Source organism: Gymnoscopelus microlampas (assembly GCF_963454915.1).
Source record: "Gymnoscopelus microlampas genome assembly, chromosome: 5".
NCBI classification, from domain to species: domain Eukaryota; kingdom Metazoa; phylum Chordata; class Actinopteri; order Myctophiformes; family Myctophidae; genus Gymnoscopelus; species Gymnoscopelus microlampas.
This window is the reverse complement of record NC_139942.1, coordinates 37,037,087-37,053,150: the sequence shown is the minus strand read 5'-3', so window position 1 is coordinate 37,053,150 and position 16,064 is coordinate 37,037,087. Positions and strand designations below refer to the sequence as shown.

Genomic DNA, 16,064 nt, shown 5'->3' with positions numbered 1-16,064 from the left:
ACATTAACTCGAACAGCGATGAGTCGGCTGAAGCCGACTTTGCAACTCTAACACAATGTTCTACGTGTTGGGAGTGGGACCGGGCGTACATTCTATGTGAATGTATCAATCTTTATAATTATCTCCCTGGTTTCTCCTGGACAGCTGTTGTCTCTGATGCTCCATCTTCAAATGCGTGTGTATTGTTGATTTGTGGTGGTACTGTAGAAGTAGAACAACCAGCCGTTGCAACTTGTACAGCTTGCATGTTTTCATTGCTTGTTTGTGACAGTTTCACACAGAACCTCTCAAATAAGTTTTAAAGTGTCTTTGACGTGTGTGCGCACGCGGAAGAAAGAGCAAGCGAGCGAGAGATCACATGAGAGAGAGAGAGACAGAGAGAGAGAGAGAGTACTCGATGGAGCAGAGATACTTTCCCGCACATTTTTTCTATGTGAGGTTGTATGTAGAGCCTATTTTTGCCAAATGTTCGCCTATGACATGCCCAGAATCGGGACAATAGGGTTCATGTGGTTAAAAAGGAGATAGCATGTACAGTATGAATATCTGAATGTCAGAGGGCTGATGGAGGCAGGGCTTCCAGAGGCCTGCTGACGTCCAAATCTTATAGTGGGTAACTGTTCTTTCCCGTACTTCTTTTAACATCGGCCTTTCTCTTTTTCTCCCCCTCCTCATCCTCCTAAATCCTCTTCCTCCAAATTCATTATTCCCTCTGTCTCTCATCTCACCCATCCTTCTGTTCTGTATCTCTTACATATCATTCCTCCTTCCTCAACCATTTCTTTCTGTCTTTCTTTCTTTCTTTCTTTCTTTCTTTCTTTCTTTCTTTCTTTCTTTCTTTCTTTCTATTCTTCTTCTCTTGTCTGTATTCCAGGCAGGGGTTTGTCCTCAGACAGCCAGCATCGTCTGGTCTCCGTGGGGAGTCTGCTGGATGACCAGCACTGGCACCATGTGGTGGTGGCGCGTCTCAGTGCTCAGCTCAACCTCACTGTGGATGACAGCACACTGCAGCTCCACCTTCCAGCACAGTTTAATCACTGGGACATCCAACAGGTGTGAGGCTGTAAACATGTGCAAACATGCACACACAACACTCTGATATCCGGTATCCGGTATTCGGTATCGAACGATGCAAGATCAGATATTGGGATGGAACATTTTTTTATCGGAATATCTGTCCCTCAAGTGCACACGCAAACATGTGTTACATGCACGCATGCACAAACCCACGCACGCACGCACGCACACGCACATACAATCATACACATACAGACAGGGTACCGATCAGTAGATACATGTAAATATATTAAATATCATTTTAAATGATGTTATTGTTTTGTGTCTAGCTGAGCGTGGGAGCTGTGCAGAGCCCCAACTCTCCTAGACCAGGCATCTCCAAGAGAAACTTCCATGGCTGCCTGGAGAACCTGCTCTACAATGGCCTCAATGTGATCCGCATGGCTAAAGACAACAGCCACATGGTTACTGTGGTGGTGAGTTAGTTAACGTAACTGTTCATCTGATAGACATGGCTAACCACCCCCGGGCCGTTTTGTCAATGGGGGGGGGGGGGCTGTTTTGTCAACGGGGGGGGGGGTTTCACTGTTTCAGCCCAGCACCTAGTCTGTACATAGGTGCACTGAGGCCACTGCTGGAAGGCATCCCAGCCCAAACATTAACGTAACTAATAATCCCGGAAATGACGGGAGCAAAAATATAAAAAAATAAATAAAAAAATGTTGGTGGCCCAGCAGTCCACTGCCCCAGAGGCCCACCGGGCATATGCCCGGTGGCCCAAATGGGCCAAATGGCCAGTCCGCCCCTGTGTACCGTATGCTTGCCCCGCCCCCAACATTTTCCAGAAAGTTTTTCGTTAAGTATTTGATACTGTATCACAGGTGGAGGAAGTAAATCCACCAAAGCACCTTCCATGCAAGACAATAATTACCTCATCACACTAACGCAATTCTCGACAAAAACAACAATAAGTGCTGACAAAATCATGTCAATGCGGCTCATGTCGAAGTGACTCATGTCGACACGACTCATGTCGACACTCTTTTCAGCTGAAACACAGCATGCAAAGCATAGAGTTAACAGGTATCATTAGTTACAATGACTAAGCTGTATGTGTGGTGGCTGGGTTATCATTAATTTCACCTTCCAAGTATTCAAATTCCTCTTCAGATTATGTCTGTGTTGGCCATTGCATAGTCTGGGAGACATCGGCTCAGAGCCTGGACAGCAAGGGCGCGGTCACTGCGTTCTTATTCAAATCAATAGCCAATGAAGAAAAGGGGGCGGGATCCACATGCAGTGGGTGTTGCATGTAAATAGGAGCGACGGGAAGCAATTTCTCCTTGAGAAATTGCGGCCGCCATTGTTGTGTACTGCTGTTTGCCTCTCGTCGGACTGTTTAGACGAGTTTCACAGCTCTCAGACCGGTAAGAGGCGTGTCCGCTCAGATTCTGAGCGTAAGTTACATCCCGCCCACAAATACAGAGGTTTTGGCCCAGAAGTTCCTCGCCCCTCCGTTTGTGTGCGAGAGCTGGCGAAAACTTCTGGAACTCAGATTAGCCATTGCATGCTTCCTTGATTTACTGAGCTGGTAATGTTAGCCACTAAAGTAAGCTATTGTACATCTGTGCAGCTCACCACAGTAAACTCACCCAAGCTCCGTAGGAACAAATACAGGGATACCTACAGAGTATATCATCGATATACTTTAAGATCATTGCAAATATAGCTAGACACAGCTAGATATAAATGCTAGACATCACTAGTCATTTTCATGTAAGCAACTGGTATTGTTGTGTAGATATGAACTAGTTTCTTTGTGGCTTGGCTGGAATATGGAAGTGTGTGTGTGTGTGCGTGTGTGTGTGTGTGTGTGTGTGTGTGTGTGTGTGTGTGTGTGTGTGTGTGTGTGTGTGTGTGTGTGTGTGTGTGTGTGTGTGTGTGTGTGTGTGTGTGTGTGTGTGGGGGGGTGTGTGTGCGTTTGCGTGTGGGTGTGTGCGTCCATGCGTGTGCATGTCTGCGTGTGTGCGTGCGTTTAAAGTTCAAATTCAGATAAACAGTTTTTCCTGCTTACTCAGCAAGCTGTCTGAAGGTTTGATTTTAGCTGGTATTCCTCCTGGCTGGGGCCAAATCGAAAGCATTCATTTTGAATTCACTTCACCGACCCAATCCTGGCATGCCTTTTGCATGTGAATGTGTGCATGCATATTTGCACACATCGCAAATCTTTTGGGGTGGTTGGTCCCTGCTGTTCTGCCTGGAACACGTTTAACTCTTATTTACAATTAAGCATCAATTGATTGAAGATTTCTGATGATAATCTTCTCTTATGGTCCGAAGTAGTGCAGATCTTGAGATCTACACCTCACAATGCATCGCGTCCACAATATATATATAAGTTCAGTCTCTCTCGATTTCATTCAGCTAATCTAAAATTCTATTCAACAAGAAACTTTTCAATCCATGTCTTTTTGAGCCCCCCCCCTCCATTGGGCCCTGGTAACTCATTCCCGTTTTCCCCCCAGTTAAACACCCGTGTGTGTTATGCATGTGTGCGTGCATTTTGCATGACCATTGTGAGTGTGTACGTACATCTGCTTCACTGCTTAGTGATAAGGCCTCATAAGCCTGTAGCCATTTGCTAGCCGATACCAGTGAACCAATGAGAATCAATCGTTAAGAAGTGATAACTTGTTAACAAGGCTAACAAGGTGTTGATGAGGGCAATGCGGGATCCTTCTGAGCACGCTCCACAATTTTGCCATTAATAGTGCACAGAGGTTTTTGAAAAAACACAGCTCAGCAGGATGTGCACTTTGAACCAATTAATTCCTCCCCACACACATGTGTGCTGTCACTGCTGTTGGATATACAGTACTGACTCGCCTGCCAGTGAAGAGCCCCCACCGGGAGGACGCAGGTGCCTGTAGGAGTACGTGCAGTGACAAATATCACCCTCCGTGCCCGGCTTCCCTCCCCCGCACACGATCCAATTGTGTTCGTATAGACTACGCTTGACAAAGACGGATGCACCGTGGTGGTGGGCAGGCACTTTACCATTGTGCCACCCAAGCGCCTCCAGAGAGATCAGGCCAGGGCTCTTCAAACACTTTTTTCACCATCCTCCCGGAACCGCCCCGAGATCCGATCTAAGTCGTCCAGAAATTAATGTGGACCATCACACATCTAAAATTGTTGTTGAAATACTTCATCATTAGTTCAGTCAGATAACTCGCGAATAGATTGATAATATTTTATTTATTATTTGATCTTGGCGTTCATGTTCTGCAATATATTACTCTCTGCTCAACACATTAGAAGACAACCATTTAAGAGCAGGGATACTGTATATATATATTTTTAAACATCTGTTTATTGTAGTTTTTTCCTCTCACACAGGTATTTTCAGATATCGATAACAGGATTTGCACAGATAAAAGAAATACGAGACAAAATATACATAAAATTAGAAATACAAAAACAACATGAAACAAAACAGAGGCATACATAACAGAACAACAACATACACAACTTAACTAAACAAAATGACATACAAACAACATGAGGCTGATGATGGTACACATCCAGAGGGCAAAACGAACAGCATCACAATCAAGTATAATATAAAGGCATACAACAGGTATTACCCCAGGGGCAACACAACACTATATTCACTCAGATCATCTCATCGAGCAGCCCAAGAATAGGTGCCCAGATCTTCTGAAATAGGGGCTCCCTATCAGAAAGGGTGAACCTTATCCTCTCCAGATGCAACACTCCTCCCAGCTCCTTTAGCCACATATTGATTGTCGGGGGTTTCTCTGATTTCCAGGCCTGGAGAATTAACTTCCTGGCTAACAGGGTAGATAGTGAGATGGCCTGGTTTTCATATTTACTGTGGACCATTCCAGGTTCCACAATACCAAAAAGAGCTGTCATAGGGGCAGGGGGAACGTCTCTTTTATAAGCTTTGGAAAGAAAATTGAACAGCTGACTCCAGAAGTTTTGCAATTTATGGCATGTAATGAATTGGTGAGACAGAGTTCCTTGTTCAATAGAGCACTTCCCACACATGGGAGAAGAGTTGGGAAAAATCGTATTCAATTTAGTTGGGGAAAAATGCAGCCTGTGAACAATTTTAAATTGGATTAAAGCGTGTCTGACATTAATTGAGCTGGGGTGTATATTATCGACACATGTCGTCGGAAATTTCCATGCCCAACTCCCTTTGCCAATTGTCCCTGTAAGAATGTGAAGAAGGGCTAATCAGGGCCTGTAATATGCCATAAAATTGAGAGACCACACCTTTGCTAAAAGGCTAAATTCTCATCATTTCTTCCAGAACGGGATTATGGGGTTTTTGCTCATATGAGAGCAGGGATATATAACAACCTCCCAGGGAAAACGGAACCCGTAGGAAAGCAGAGCAGGTGGTTCTGCAGTGGCGGTAGGAGCAAACAAGCTTTTTTTCCCCTCTGTGCTTGGCACTCAGCATCAAGGGTTGGATTGGGGGCAAGTCCCTGCAACATGCTAGTGTCCGGAGGGTGTACTTGTACATCATGGCTGGGGGATGTTTTTGTGCATCAAGCCGCCTCACGCTACAGAAACAGGAGATAGGCTCCTGCCCCATGGGCCACATGGCCCGAGAACTATAGGTTCCCAAGGCTATTTACTTTCTTACTTACTTATTACTACTTACTCACTTTATTTATATCATTATTTCTTTATTTCTTTATTTCTTTATTTCTTTATTTCTTTATTTCTTTATTTGATTCTTCTTTATTTTAGAGTGTGACAAATCTCTCAATAAACACAAAAAACAAATGCGTGTGGCTTAAGGGCTGAATGAGGCTATTTTTCTATAAATCGTTAGTTCTAAAGGCACTGACCATAAACACATGGTGAGAAGCGCTATGGTAATTAATGGTGCTTTAAGCGGCACTATGTAACTTTTTTTAATTAATAAAATTAAATGTTGTCCAATATGTATTGCAGATATTAATATAATATAATGCAATTGGGGGTGGCTTTATTCTGTCTCCCTGCTCTTCTATTGAGACATTTAGATCCTAGATGAGACATGACCTTTGACACGATCCTGACACAAATTTGATTTTTGTGATTCAAAAAAGATTCAATTTATCCCTGAGCAAGCGGCAGGGTCTATTAGCTCAGTGGTAAAAAATTCAGCACTTGCACATGAGACCCGGTTTCAAATCCGGGGTAGAAGAGGAAAGGTACATAGTGCAGCTTTAATAATAACTGAGAAAACACATCAAGTAAATCCTCAGATGTGTGTGTGTGTGTGTGTGTGTGTGTGTGTGTGTGTGTGTGTGTGTGTGTGTGTGTGTGTGTGTGTGTGTGTGTGTGTGTGTGTGTGTGTGTGTGTGTGTGTGAATGATTGTGTGTGTATTTTTAGGGTTGCTACAGGCAATCTTTCTGTAGTGGTGAATCTCCACGGACCTCTCCTCTCCATGTGTACTGATACTGTTTATCACCACAATGGCTGTACAAAGAGCCTTTAGATGTGATCTAGCTGTGTGTTCCTGACCGTTATCAAGATAGCAGGCTGGTGTTCTCTATAGGGGAAGCTTTCTGTAATCTATCACTACTGCAGCTCCAGCAATAAAGCTGCTGTCATTACCACTACTCAAAACAATGGACCATAACGTACTATAGATGTCTAGATAATACTGAACACACGCTCCCCCCTTCTCTAGCACTATACTCTTCTCTGTCCTACGCAGTATAATCCTTAGTGTTAATTTAAAGGAGTAGTTCACTCAAAGGATTACTTGAATTCCCTTGAATTCATGGAGATCTTTTTGTTTTTGTTGCATTCCTAAGCCAATAATTTGATGACCGCTACTGAGTTTCCTATTGACCGATGACCCCGGTCATCAGGGCTCAGGAATGCAAAAAAAAAAAAAAAGAAATCACCATGAATTCAAGGCTTCAGGGGGTGTGTAATTGATTACTCATTTGATTTAATTTTTTGGGTGAACTACTTGGACTCAGTAAGCTACTGGGTGACCTTGTTTGTTTTTGTTTTTGTTTTAGCTGATTCTGTGACCAGCTGTTATCATTATGTTAACACCCTTGTTGTCTTTAAGAGGAGTCCCTGTGATATCAGGTCTAAACCATAGACTGTATAAAATGAATGGACAGCGTCACGCCATTGGTTTCTACAGACCGGGGCCGGGGAATGAATGCTATTGGTTGTGTAGGTTGTCAATCAAATCATCCCGCCCCTCCTGGAGCATAGCCTACTTTATTGTCAATTTTAAAATAAATGGTACCATAATTTAGCAAGACGCATATCATGACGATTGAGAGGAGACTTTAAACTAGCGACTGGAAGCATATAGTATTTATGACAATTTTTATTAAGGTAAGAAAATCTAGTCTAAAGTTCGTCAAAAACCCATCCGCTTACAATGAGAGAATATTCTTTCTGACACCTGCAGGGGTAAAACAGCGCCATACAGGCCATTCATATGAACTGTCTCTCTTCCGTATCGGCTTCAATGTAAATATGTCAGGCTGGCCCCTTGGTCTAAACTCACCAGTCAGTCTCTAAACACTTTGCTCAACTAGAGACTGAAGGCAATGGGTCTCATTCACGAAGCGTGGGTACGCTCAGATTTTACACTTAAGTGGAAATCTGAGTGTTTCTACGGGCATAATCTGATTTATCATTGTTATTCCTACGGTGATTTGTTTGTTAGGTACTGTACACAGAAACTCACATCTGCTGTTGGGCACTTGTATATGGCATAAAACATGTTATTAGAATGCCTTATTCCAATAGTGCCAATTACCTCAAACTAAATCTTTATATGCCTAACCTTTGTCAAAACATATTTAACAGAAAAGAAAAAATATGTCTATTATGTATTGCTTGTTTTTGTGCATAACTGGACATGAGACAAATTCAAACAGATTTTTAGGTATTTTTAGTTGATGTATTCAGAGCTGAACATGATAATAATGTCCTTCAGTGTGTTTTCCGCTTCTGCAAGTGTGACCATAATTTGGCGAATTGATTAGCCGATCATGCTTAATGTTGCAGGAGACCACAGACACACCATTGTCACGGTACTTAGACCTATTAATCTCTAATAGCAATATGAAACTGGTTGATGACATGAGAACGCAGCCACACAATATCTTGTCTTACCATCTGATGAAGATGCAGTGTGGATGAAATCTGTATCCATTCCCATAGAATATGTAAATTAAAAAGACACATTTGCCCTCAGTGATCAATATGAAGCTTTAATCCATAATCTAGCGGTTAACGGCGTTCCAGTGTGTCCGGTGTTCAAGTGTGTCCTGCTTTCCAGCATCATTTTTGTTTTGTTTTTACCTCAGCAAAGGTGAGCAACTTTTTAGTAGAAACGGCTTGCCATGCTTTATTAGCCTATATTATTTGGTATTCTGTTACATTCAACTTTGAGAGCAATACGTATTCACTCTCAAGTTGAGGGACTTGCTTTCCAAACAAACCAAATCTACAAGCTGTCAAAGCTTATACTGTAGATATTTTCTTTTTGCAGAGCAACACTTTGAACTTGTACGGGATGTTTTCAACACAGTGAATTGGTTTCAGCTTGGCTATTCCGGTGTTGCCTTTTATGGTGTTAAATCGGGTATGGAACAATGCAAATGGGGCATAAGTGAACACACATTTGATTTACAAACAGGTAGGATCGTCTTTCCGTCTTTACCTTATTTCTACCTCTTTCATGACCATTATCTGGGCTTGTCCAACTTCTCTTTCTTGTCTCTTGTCTCTCTCTCTCTCTCTCTCTCTCTCTCTCAGGACAATGTGACCTTTTCTTGCGCACAGCCTATCTCCATCGCCATGACGTTTACCGACTCTCAGAGTTTCCTGCAGTTGCCAGGTGCAACAGTGCCCTCCTCGGGGGGCGTGTCTGTGGGGTTCCAGTTCCGGACGTGGAACAAGGCGGGCCTCCTGCTGACCTTTGACCTGCCTCAGCAGGGGGGCGTGGCCTGGCTGTACCTGAGTGATGCTAAGCTCTGCCTACAGATACACAAGGCTGGCAGGGCTTTGCTGGAGCTCAGCGCAGGTCAGTTTCACAGCTAAGCTTTACACTTAAAGCAAACTAAATGCAAAATGTACACAGTAAATATAACTAACAAATGTCACAAAATGGTTACATTTGTACACTGTCAGAGTTACAAATGGATAAATTAACCACCTCATGGTCCCCCATGAGGAAAGGGTTTTTTATGGATAAAATATATTTTTGAAATTATGAAAAGATTGAGGCTGGGGTATGTGTGTGCGTCAAGGTTATTATAGTTTTTAATTTAACTCTTTATGTTTTCAATTTCATTTCAGTTTTAAATTGTTTTCATCCTGGGTTTTCTAATATAGTTTAGCATTTGAAAATGCTTAATTTAGTTTTTATTTGTGTTTGATGTAATATGGGGTTAGTCAGAGGGTAACCCCATATTACAGAGGGGAAACCTCGGAAAAAAATAGAAAATAGCATAATAACTAAGGACATTTTACTGTGACAGGGAAGAAAAGCTCCTTTTGCAACAGACTGTTACACCCAAGTTGCAAGAAGGAGAGCGATAATAGTAGATTGTTTCTGCCTGCAGCAATAAGACTGTACAACTCCTCATCTGGTTGGCTTGATCAAGCTGATCAGGCTGATTAGGATGGGGATGTGGGATGCAAGCCATCGGACTCTTTTGTAGTGTTTGGTCTGTTGTATAATATTGTAGGTTGACTATGCTTAGATGCCTATTTTATATGTTTTTTTATTATAATGTGTTTTTATTGATTTCTCTATGAGAGCTGCCTGAAATTCCCCTCAGGGATGAATAAAGTACCTACCTACCTACTGTACCTAGCACCTACAGTTCCTATGATTTTAGTTCGTTTTGTACACAATTCATTTTCATTTAGTTATCCTTTCTTTGTAAAGCCTTATTTTGTTTTTATTTCAGTTAGCTAAAAGGTTTTGTCAATTGTAGTTTTCAATTGTCAATTGTGTGTGCGTGTGCTTGTGCGTACATCCAGGTACAGGTCTGAATGACGGTCAGTGGCATAATGTGGAGCTGATCTCCAGGCGAGGCCGTCTGACTATCAGTGTGGACACAGAGGAAGCCACTACAATGGCTCATGCCAGCCCCTCGTTTCCTGTCACCACAGGAAGTCACCTCTTCTTCGGTGGTAAGGGACGCATTCACACATGCATGATGCTAATCGTCTCTACAGTTAAAGTTTAGCATTTATGTTAGCAGTAGTCTGTATCTATAGATTTAATGGTCCTTTTGCACTAAATAAAATATGTTTTGGCTTATTCTCATTTTAAATAATGCATGTGAAAAGTTCTGCCCTCTGGCAAGATGATTGATATAGTTGCATACGTTTCACTTGTTTCAGTAATTTTCCAAACATGTTCCTAAATGATGAGAGGTGTAATGTGTTTTTCTATTGGCTGTGCACAATGCTGTGTACATGTGGCCTCCTCTTGAGACGCTGTTCTTTTGGGTGACTGCTGCCTTTGCTCTGTTTTACCATGAGCTAACTGCGGTCCTGTACTCCTCTTTACAGGTTGCCCAGCAGAGGAAAGTAGTCATGAGTGTACAAACCCCTTTAACGTGTTCCAGGGCTGCATGCGCCTCTTGACGCTAGACAACCAGCCTGTGGACCTGATGAATGTACAGCAAAGGCTTCTGGGAAATTACAGCCACCTGCAGATCGACATGTGCGGCATCATTGACAGGTCAGTCAGAAAACAACATCGATCTGTTGGGTGGGTGGGACCAACTAACTCAACTGTATTGATCAGTAATTCAACATGATGATTCAACATGATTCAGTCCTCAACTCTTACCTGGAGCCTGGATGGCTTGGTACCAGGCTTAAAATAATTTATTTAAATATTTGTGGAAATCTCTATGGGAAAAATGTATGGGTTTTCTATCAGTGGCAACACACAATTGTCAATTTACCAGGAGTGGGGATCAAAACCGCGAGGATTTACATGTCCATTGGATCTTAAGTGCAACACCTTCGCAACTCGGCCATCCTGGTTGCCAAAAATATTGTTACAGTATCTTAAAAAAAACAGTTCAACATCTGTTCTTAAAACTACTCAAGAACATTGAAACAGGTCATTCAAAGACTTGCCGCGTACAGCTTATTCACTTGTCGCTCTCTCTCTCTTCATCCCTCTCGGTCCTTGAACGACACATCAAATGTTTTTGATAATTACTTCTCCACTCTCTGGTTTGCTTTTGCCAACTGGTGGAATCAAAGTTTGATTGAAATTAAAGCTAGCATACATCTGTCCCTTCACAACATTAACATTTGACATTGTGTCTTTCTTATTTTGACAAGTAACTTTAGCTTATGCAGGGATACATTGGAAGCCTGTTCAAAGAGTGGGATATAGCAGGAGTGTGTTTAAACGGCCCCCTCACGCATTAGAAGGCCAATATCAGTCACCAGAGCCTTTGTTTGATTTGATAAGAAACAAGCTTAGATTGACCCAACAGTTTTGCAACTGCACCTTATCGACATATGTTTTTCACTCTCTTTATTACTATACTGTATGTCTTGTTTGATATGAGCTTTGATATATCAGCTGATGTGGAATTGATGGGTCGGGGTGGCGATGGGCTCACATGGGGTGTTGTGCAATACTGTCTTCAGTACTGTTTTTCTCTTTGTCATTTACCTACTTTGATGTCTGGATTCTGGTTAACTTTTCATTTTTGTTTTTTAAATATAAAAAAACTCAATAAAAAGTTAAATGAAAAGTCTTACAAATCTAGTTTATGTATGTTTAGATAATACTTTGCTGAAGCAAATTAATAATGCAGATTTTTTTTACACCAACATTTAATTTATGTCTTTTATTGGATAGTACAGTTAAATGACAGGAAACAGGGAGGGAGAAAGGGGTGACATGCAGAAAAGGTCAATGGGCTCGGGAATCGAACCTGCAACTCATTGTTAGGCTGTGTTAGAGCCTATGTGGTATGCGCCTTAACTGCTAGGCCATCGGCGCTCCCATCAATATTTAATTTCAATCATAAAACATTTGGTAAAATATCAAAATATAATACTTCACATGTGAGCTCTGAATTGAGGGTAATTTTTAACTTCAGATTTTACTTCAGTTCATCCTCAGCCATCCTCTCATGCTTCTTCATCTGTCTGAAACTTTAAAACATGAACCTTACAACAAAAGTGACCGAATGCAACAAAAGATGTTTTGTCCTCCTCACTAATGTCTTGCCAGTGCCCTATGCCCTATCCCAGAATTCATTGTATTTTAATACTTTGAACGCAAGGTGAGAAAAATTTTTGTGTGCAGGAGGCAGGCAATTATGGTCTGAATAGCTGAGGAAGACATTGCTGCGGCTCCATTTGAATGTCTCCCTACAGAAGTCAGTCAATGAAAATAATAATGTTGAATTTCACCAAACCTATAATCTGTAATCTGTCTGTAATTCGTCACTTATTTACTTTCCCCTGCTAACAAGTGTTACATCTCCTATGCACGAGTAAACATTTTCAAGTACATATCCCTAAATCTATTTAGGTTCATTCACTTCGCAGACCTCTTTTTTTATTTTTTTTTAGAACCAAAAGAAGAATTGTGTTGCTTTCGTTTTAAATGAAGGATTGAGTATGTTAATACAATATAACTTATACTGTACAATTGGGGTGGTTTTGTCTCACTGCTCTTCTGTTGAAACATTTTGATCCTGTGTCTGGTTTAACCTTTGACACGATCCTGTTTCTGGTTTGGCTCAAATGTTGACCTGAAGGTCAAAATGATATTTCTCCCATACGCAAGCAGGCAAGCAGGCAGGCTCTGTTAGCTCAGTGGTAAAAATGTCAGCACTGGAGCAGGATACCTGGGTTCAAAACTGGAGTAGAATAGGAAAGTTACATAGTGCATCTTCAATGTTGTGATTTGTATTTGTTTTTTTGGACTTAACATGACAAAAGAAGTTAGGGATCAATCTTACAAGGTTACTGCATGATCTCATGAAAGAAAGATTCTACTTCCGACATTTAAGCAAATGACCAGAGGTGCAGCTTTCAGGACACAAGAAAGCTGCGTTTGTGGTGCCCTCTATGGGCAGAAGTGAAAGTGCTTTTGGATGTGCAATGGCGATGATTGGATGTTGCGTTCACAAAAATAAATAAAGGAATATATATATATATATATATATATATATATATATATATAAATATATATATATATATATATATATATATATATATTGGCTCTGCATTAGAGGTCCCTCAATGTTTTTTTTATTTTTTATCTTATTTGGGTAGATTGGATTTGGGGCATTTATTGTAAAACAGCCCCCACCCACACATTTTGAAAGCCATAGCCAATCAGAATGGAATATGAAAAATCTACAACTGATACATGTAATCACATGCCTCTATAGATAATACATACCGATTTGTGTGACTTTTTTGACAAAATCTGTAGGAGTAGTAGCAAACAATGTGTTTTGAAGAAATGTGGCTCTGATCGGTCCAGCGGTTTGCTGTGGACAGATACTTCATGAGCCATGCTTTAAAAACAGTCCTCAGTAGAGACAGTTCAACACAGTTCAACAATGCCATCTGTTCTCAGAGCTACTCAAGAGCATTGAAACAGGTCATTCAAAGGCAGGGTTCATTTCATTGCTCTTGCTACCTGGGGAAATCACCAGGTGTACTGAAATGAAGACTGGCATGCATCCCTTCATGGGAGCTGACATGCTTTAACACATAGACAAGTGAACGTTTGTCATTACATTTATGTAATTCACACCAGCAACTCTTCGGTAATGTTAAGGCCCTTTACAGAACATCTTGACAAGCCCATTTAAAGCATATAGGTCTTAACCTGAACTACTCACTCAGCCATCCTGGTCAGTGAAACTCTTAGCCTTTTTCCCTTTTAGATTTTTGGATTTGTTTACAAAGTGATTAATTTGTTACCAAACTTTACTGAATTATTGATTCAATGTTAGCTAAGCATAACAGTGTGCACTTAATAATTAATGGATGTTTGAATTGTATTCATGATTCTTCTCTTATTATTAAATGAATATATTTCTGGATAGACGTTTTCACATCAGTGCACAGTTTACAACGCAACAGTAAATGAGCAAAAATGAGCACGCAATATTTTGTGTGTTGGATTACCTATCTCAAGCAAGTTGATGATGATGATTGGAATCCAGTGGATTCCTTGAAAATCAAACCAAATACTACATGCTTTGTAAAGTATTTTGCAAGTACCTAATGCAAGTTCGTCTTGGTCAATGGGCTAAACATGCCAGACCCACCAGGGGCGCCGGAACGGAAAATGACGTGGACCGAGCGCGCGAAAATTTTGCGGTTATTTCGGGTGGGTTTCTTGATTTTTGGGGGGGATAATGCGGTTATTTCGGTTAATTCGGTTCGCCTCGCGCTCGTGGTGGTCGCGAGGTGCGGGGGACTGGACTGATTTTATTATTTATTTTAAAAAAATTGTAAAAAAACATGTTTTTTTTATTTGTTTTGTCTGGACTGAATAGTGGGAGGACACAGTGTCCTTTAATTAAACAGGCTCCGGCGCCACTGCCACCAGTATAGACTTTTAGGTCCAACACCATCACCACACAGTCATTGACCAACACAGTATAGTGATTTTGATAATCACTTCTCTCCTATCCGGTTGTTTTGCTGCCGTGGTGTTATTATTATGTAATCATATTGTGTCAGCTTTACCCTCCCTTGTCTTAAAAGGACATTTTCATATCCCATTTGTTGAAGGAGGCCTCTGTATTCATTATTTACATTAGTAAGGCACTTACTAATGTAAGGCACATTAGTTTTCTAAGGCACTTGCCTTACAAACCCTGCATTAATCTTAATGCAGGGTTTCACACCTTTGGGTTGGATGCAGAGAGGAACAACTGTATGGCTGCACTGTTGTTCTGTCCTCCAGGAGAATTCTCCCAGGCTCTCTCTGTGGCTCTCTTCAATGGCTTCTCATCCTGTTTGATATGAGGTAGAGGTTTTTGAAGATGAAATGGGATTTATTTTTCTTATTTTTTTCTTATTCTTTTACATTGTGATTTATTTTTCGGGTGCGGTGGAGTAAAATGTTTGATATTGCCCTATACACAAGCTGTACACACACAAACACACACGCACGCACGCACACACACACACACACACACACACACACACACACACACACACACACACACACACACACACACACACACACACACACACACACACACACACACACACACACACACACACACACACACACACACACACACACACACACACACACATATATGCATACATACATACAGTACAGACAAACATACGTACACAAACATACGTACATGCATACATACATACATACGTATATACATATATGCGTATGAGTACACACACACACACACACACACACACACACACACACACACACACACACACACACACACACACACACACACACACACACACACACACACACACGAACACACTCGCACCACACACTCCCCATGCAAGCATCCATATCTTTAGCAGCGAGATTCTTTGCTCCAGTGGTTTTAATTAAATCTCTCTTGGTGTTTGTGAATTCATCACATAATCATCCATTAGAACACAGTTCTGTCTGTGATAACCTACTGTACATGTGCACAAGTCACACTGTTGCCCAACATTCCCTCCCTGTAAGTCTGTTTATGTCATTATCAGCTCATGAAAATACATAAAGTTGAACGGTATGAAGTTAGAGATTCTGATCACTGTGTTGATTTATCTCTGTGTAAAAATGTACCGTTAACGGTGACAGTAAATTTACATTTAGTTTTACTGTCATTTTATGGTGGACAGGACTGTGTATAGTGGACAACTCTTTAGGTGTCTCTATTAGATGCTTCATCTTCCAATGCATGAGCCTTTTTGTTGATGATTTGAGGTAGAACAACTTGGTGTTGTACAGCTTTCTTTCGACCTGCATTTGAACACGTCATCT

General features: G+C 41.2%; 1 protein-coding gene across 1 annotated transcript in view; it reads left to right on the top strand.

Annotated features, from left to right (window-relative positions):
- Positions 1-16,064, top strand: part of cntnap3 (contactin associated protein family member 3) — a gene marked incomplete at its 5' end in the record, with an annotated part of 133,493 nt that overhangs the window by 67,298 nt on the left and 50,131 nt on the right. The window contains 5 exons of the mRNA XM_084057561.1: positions 875-1,053; positions 1,347-1,493; positions 8,843-9,110; positions 10,076-10,228; positions 10,613-10,784. Coding sequence (XP_083913687.1) covers positions 875-1,053; positions 1,347-1,493; positions 8,843-9,110; positions 10,076-10,228; positions 10,613-10,784 — 919 coding nt within the window. The remainder of the gene's footprint in view (positions 1-874; positions 1,054-1,346; positions 1,494-8,842; positions 9,111-10,075; positions 10,229-10,612; positions 10,785-16,064) is intronic.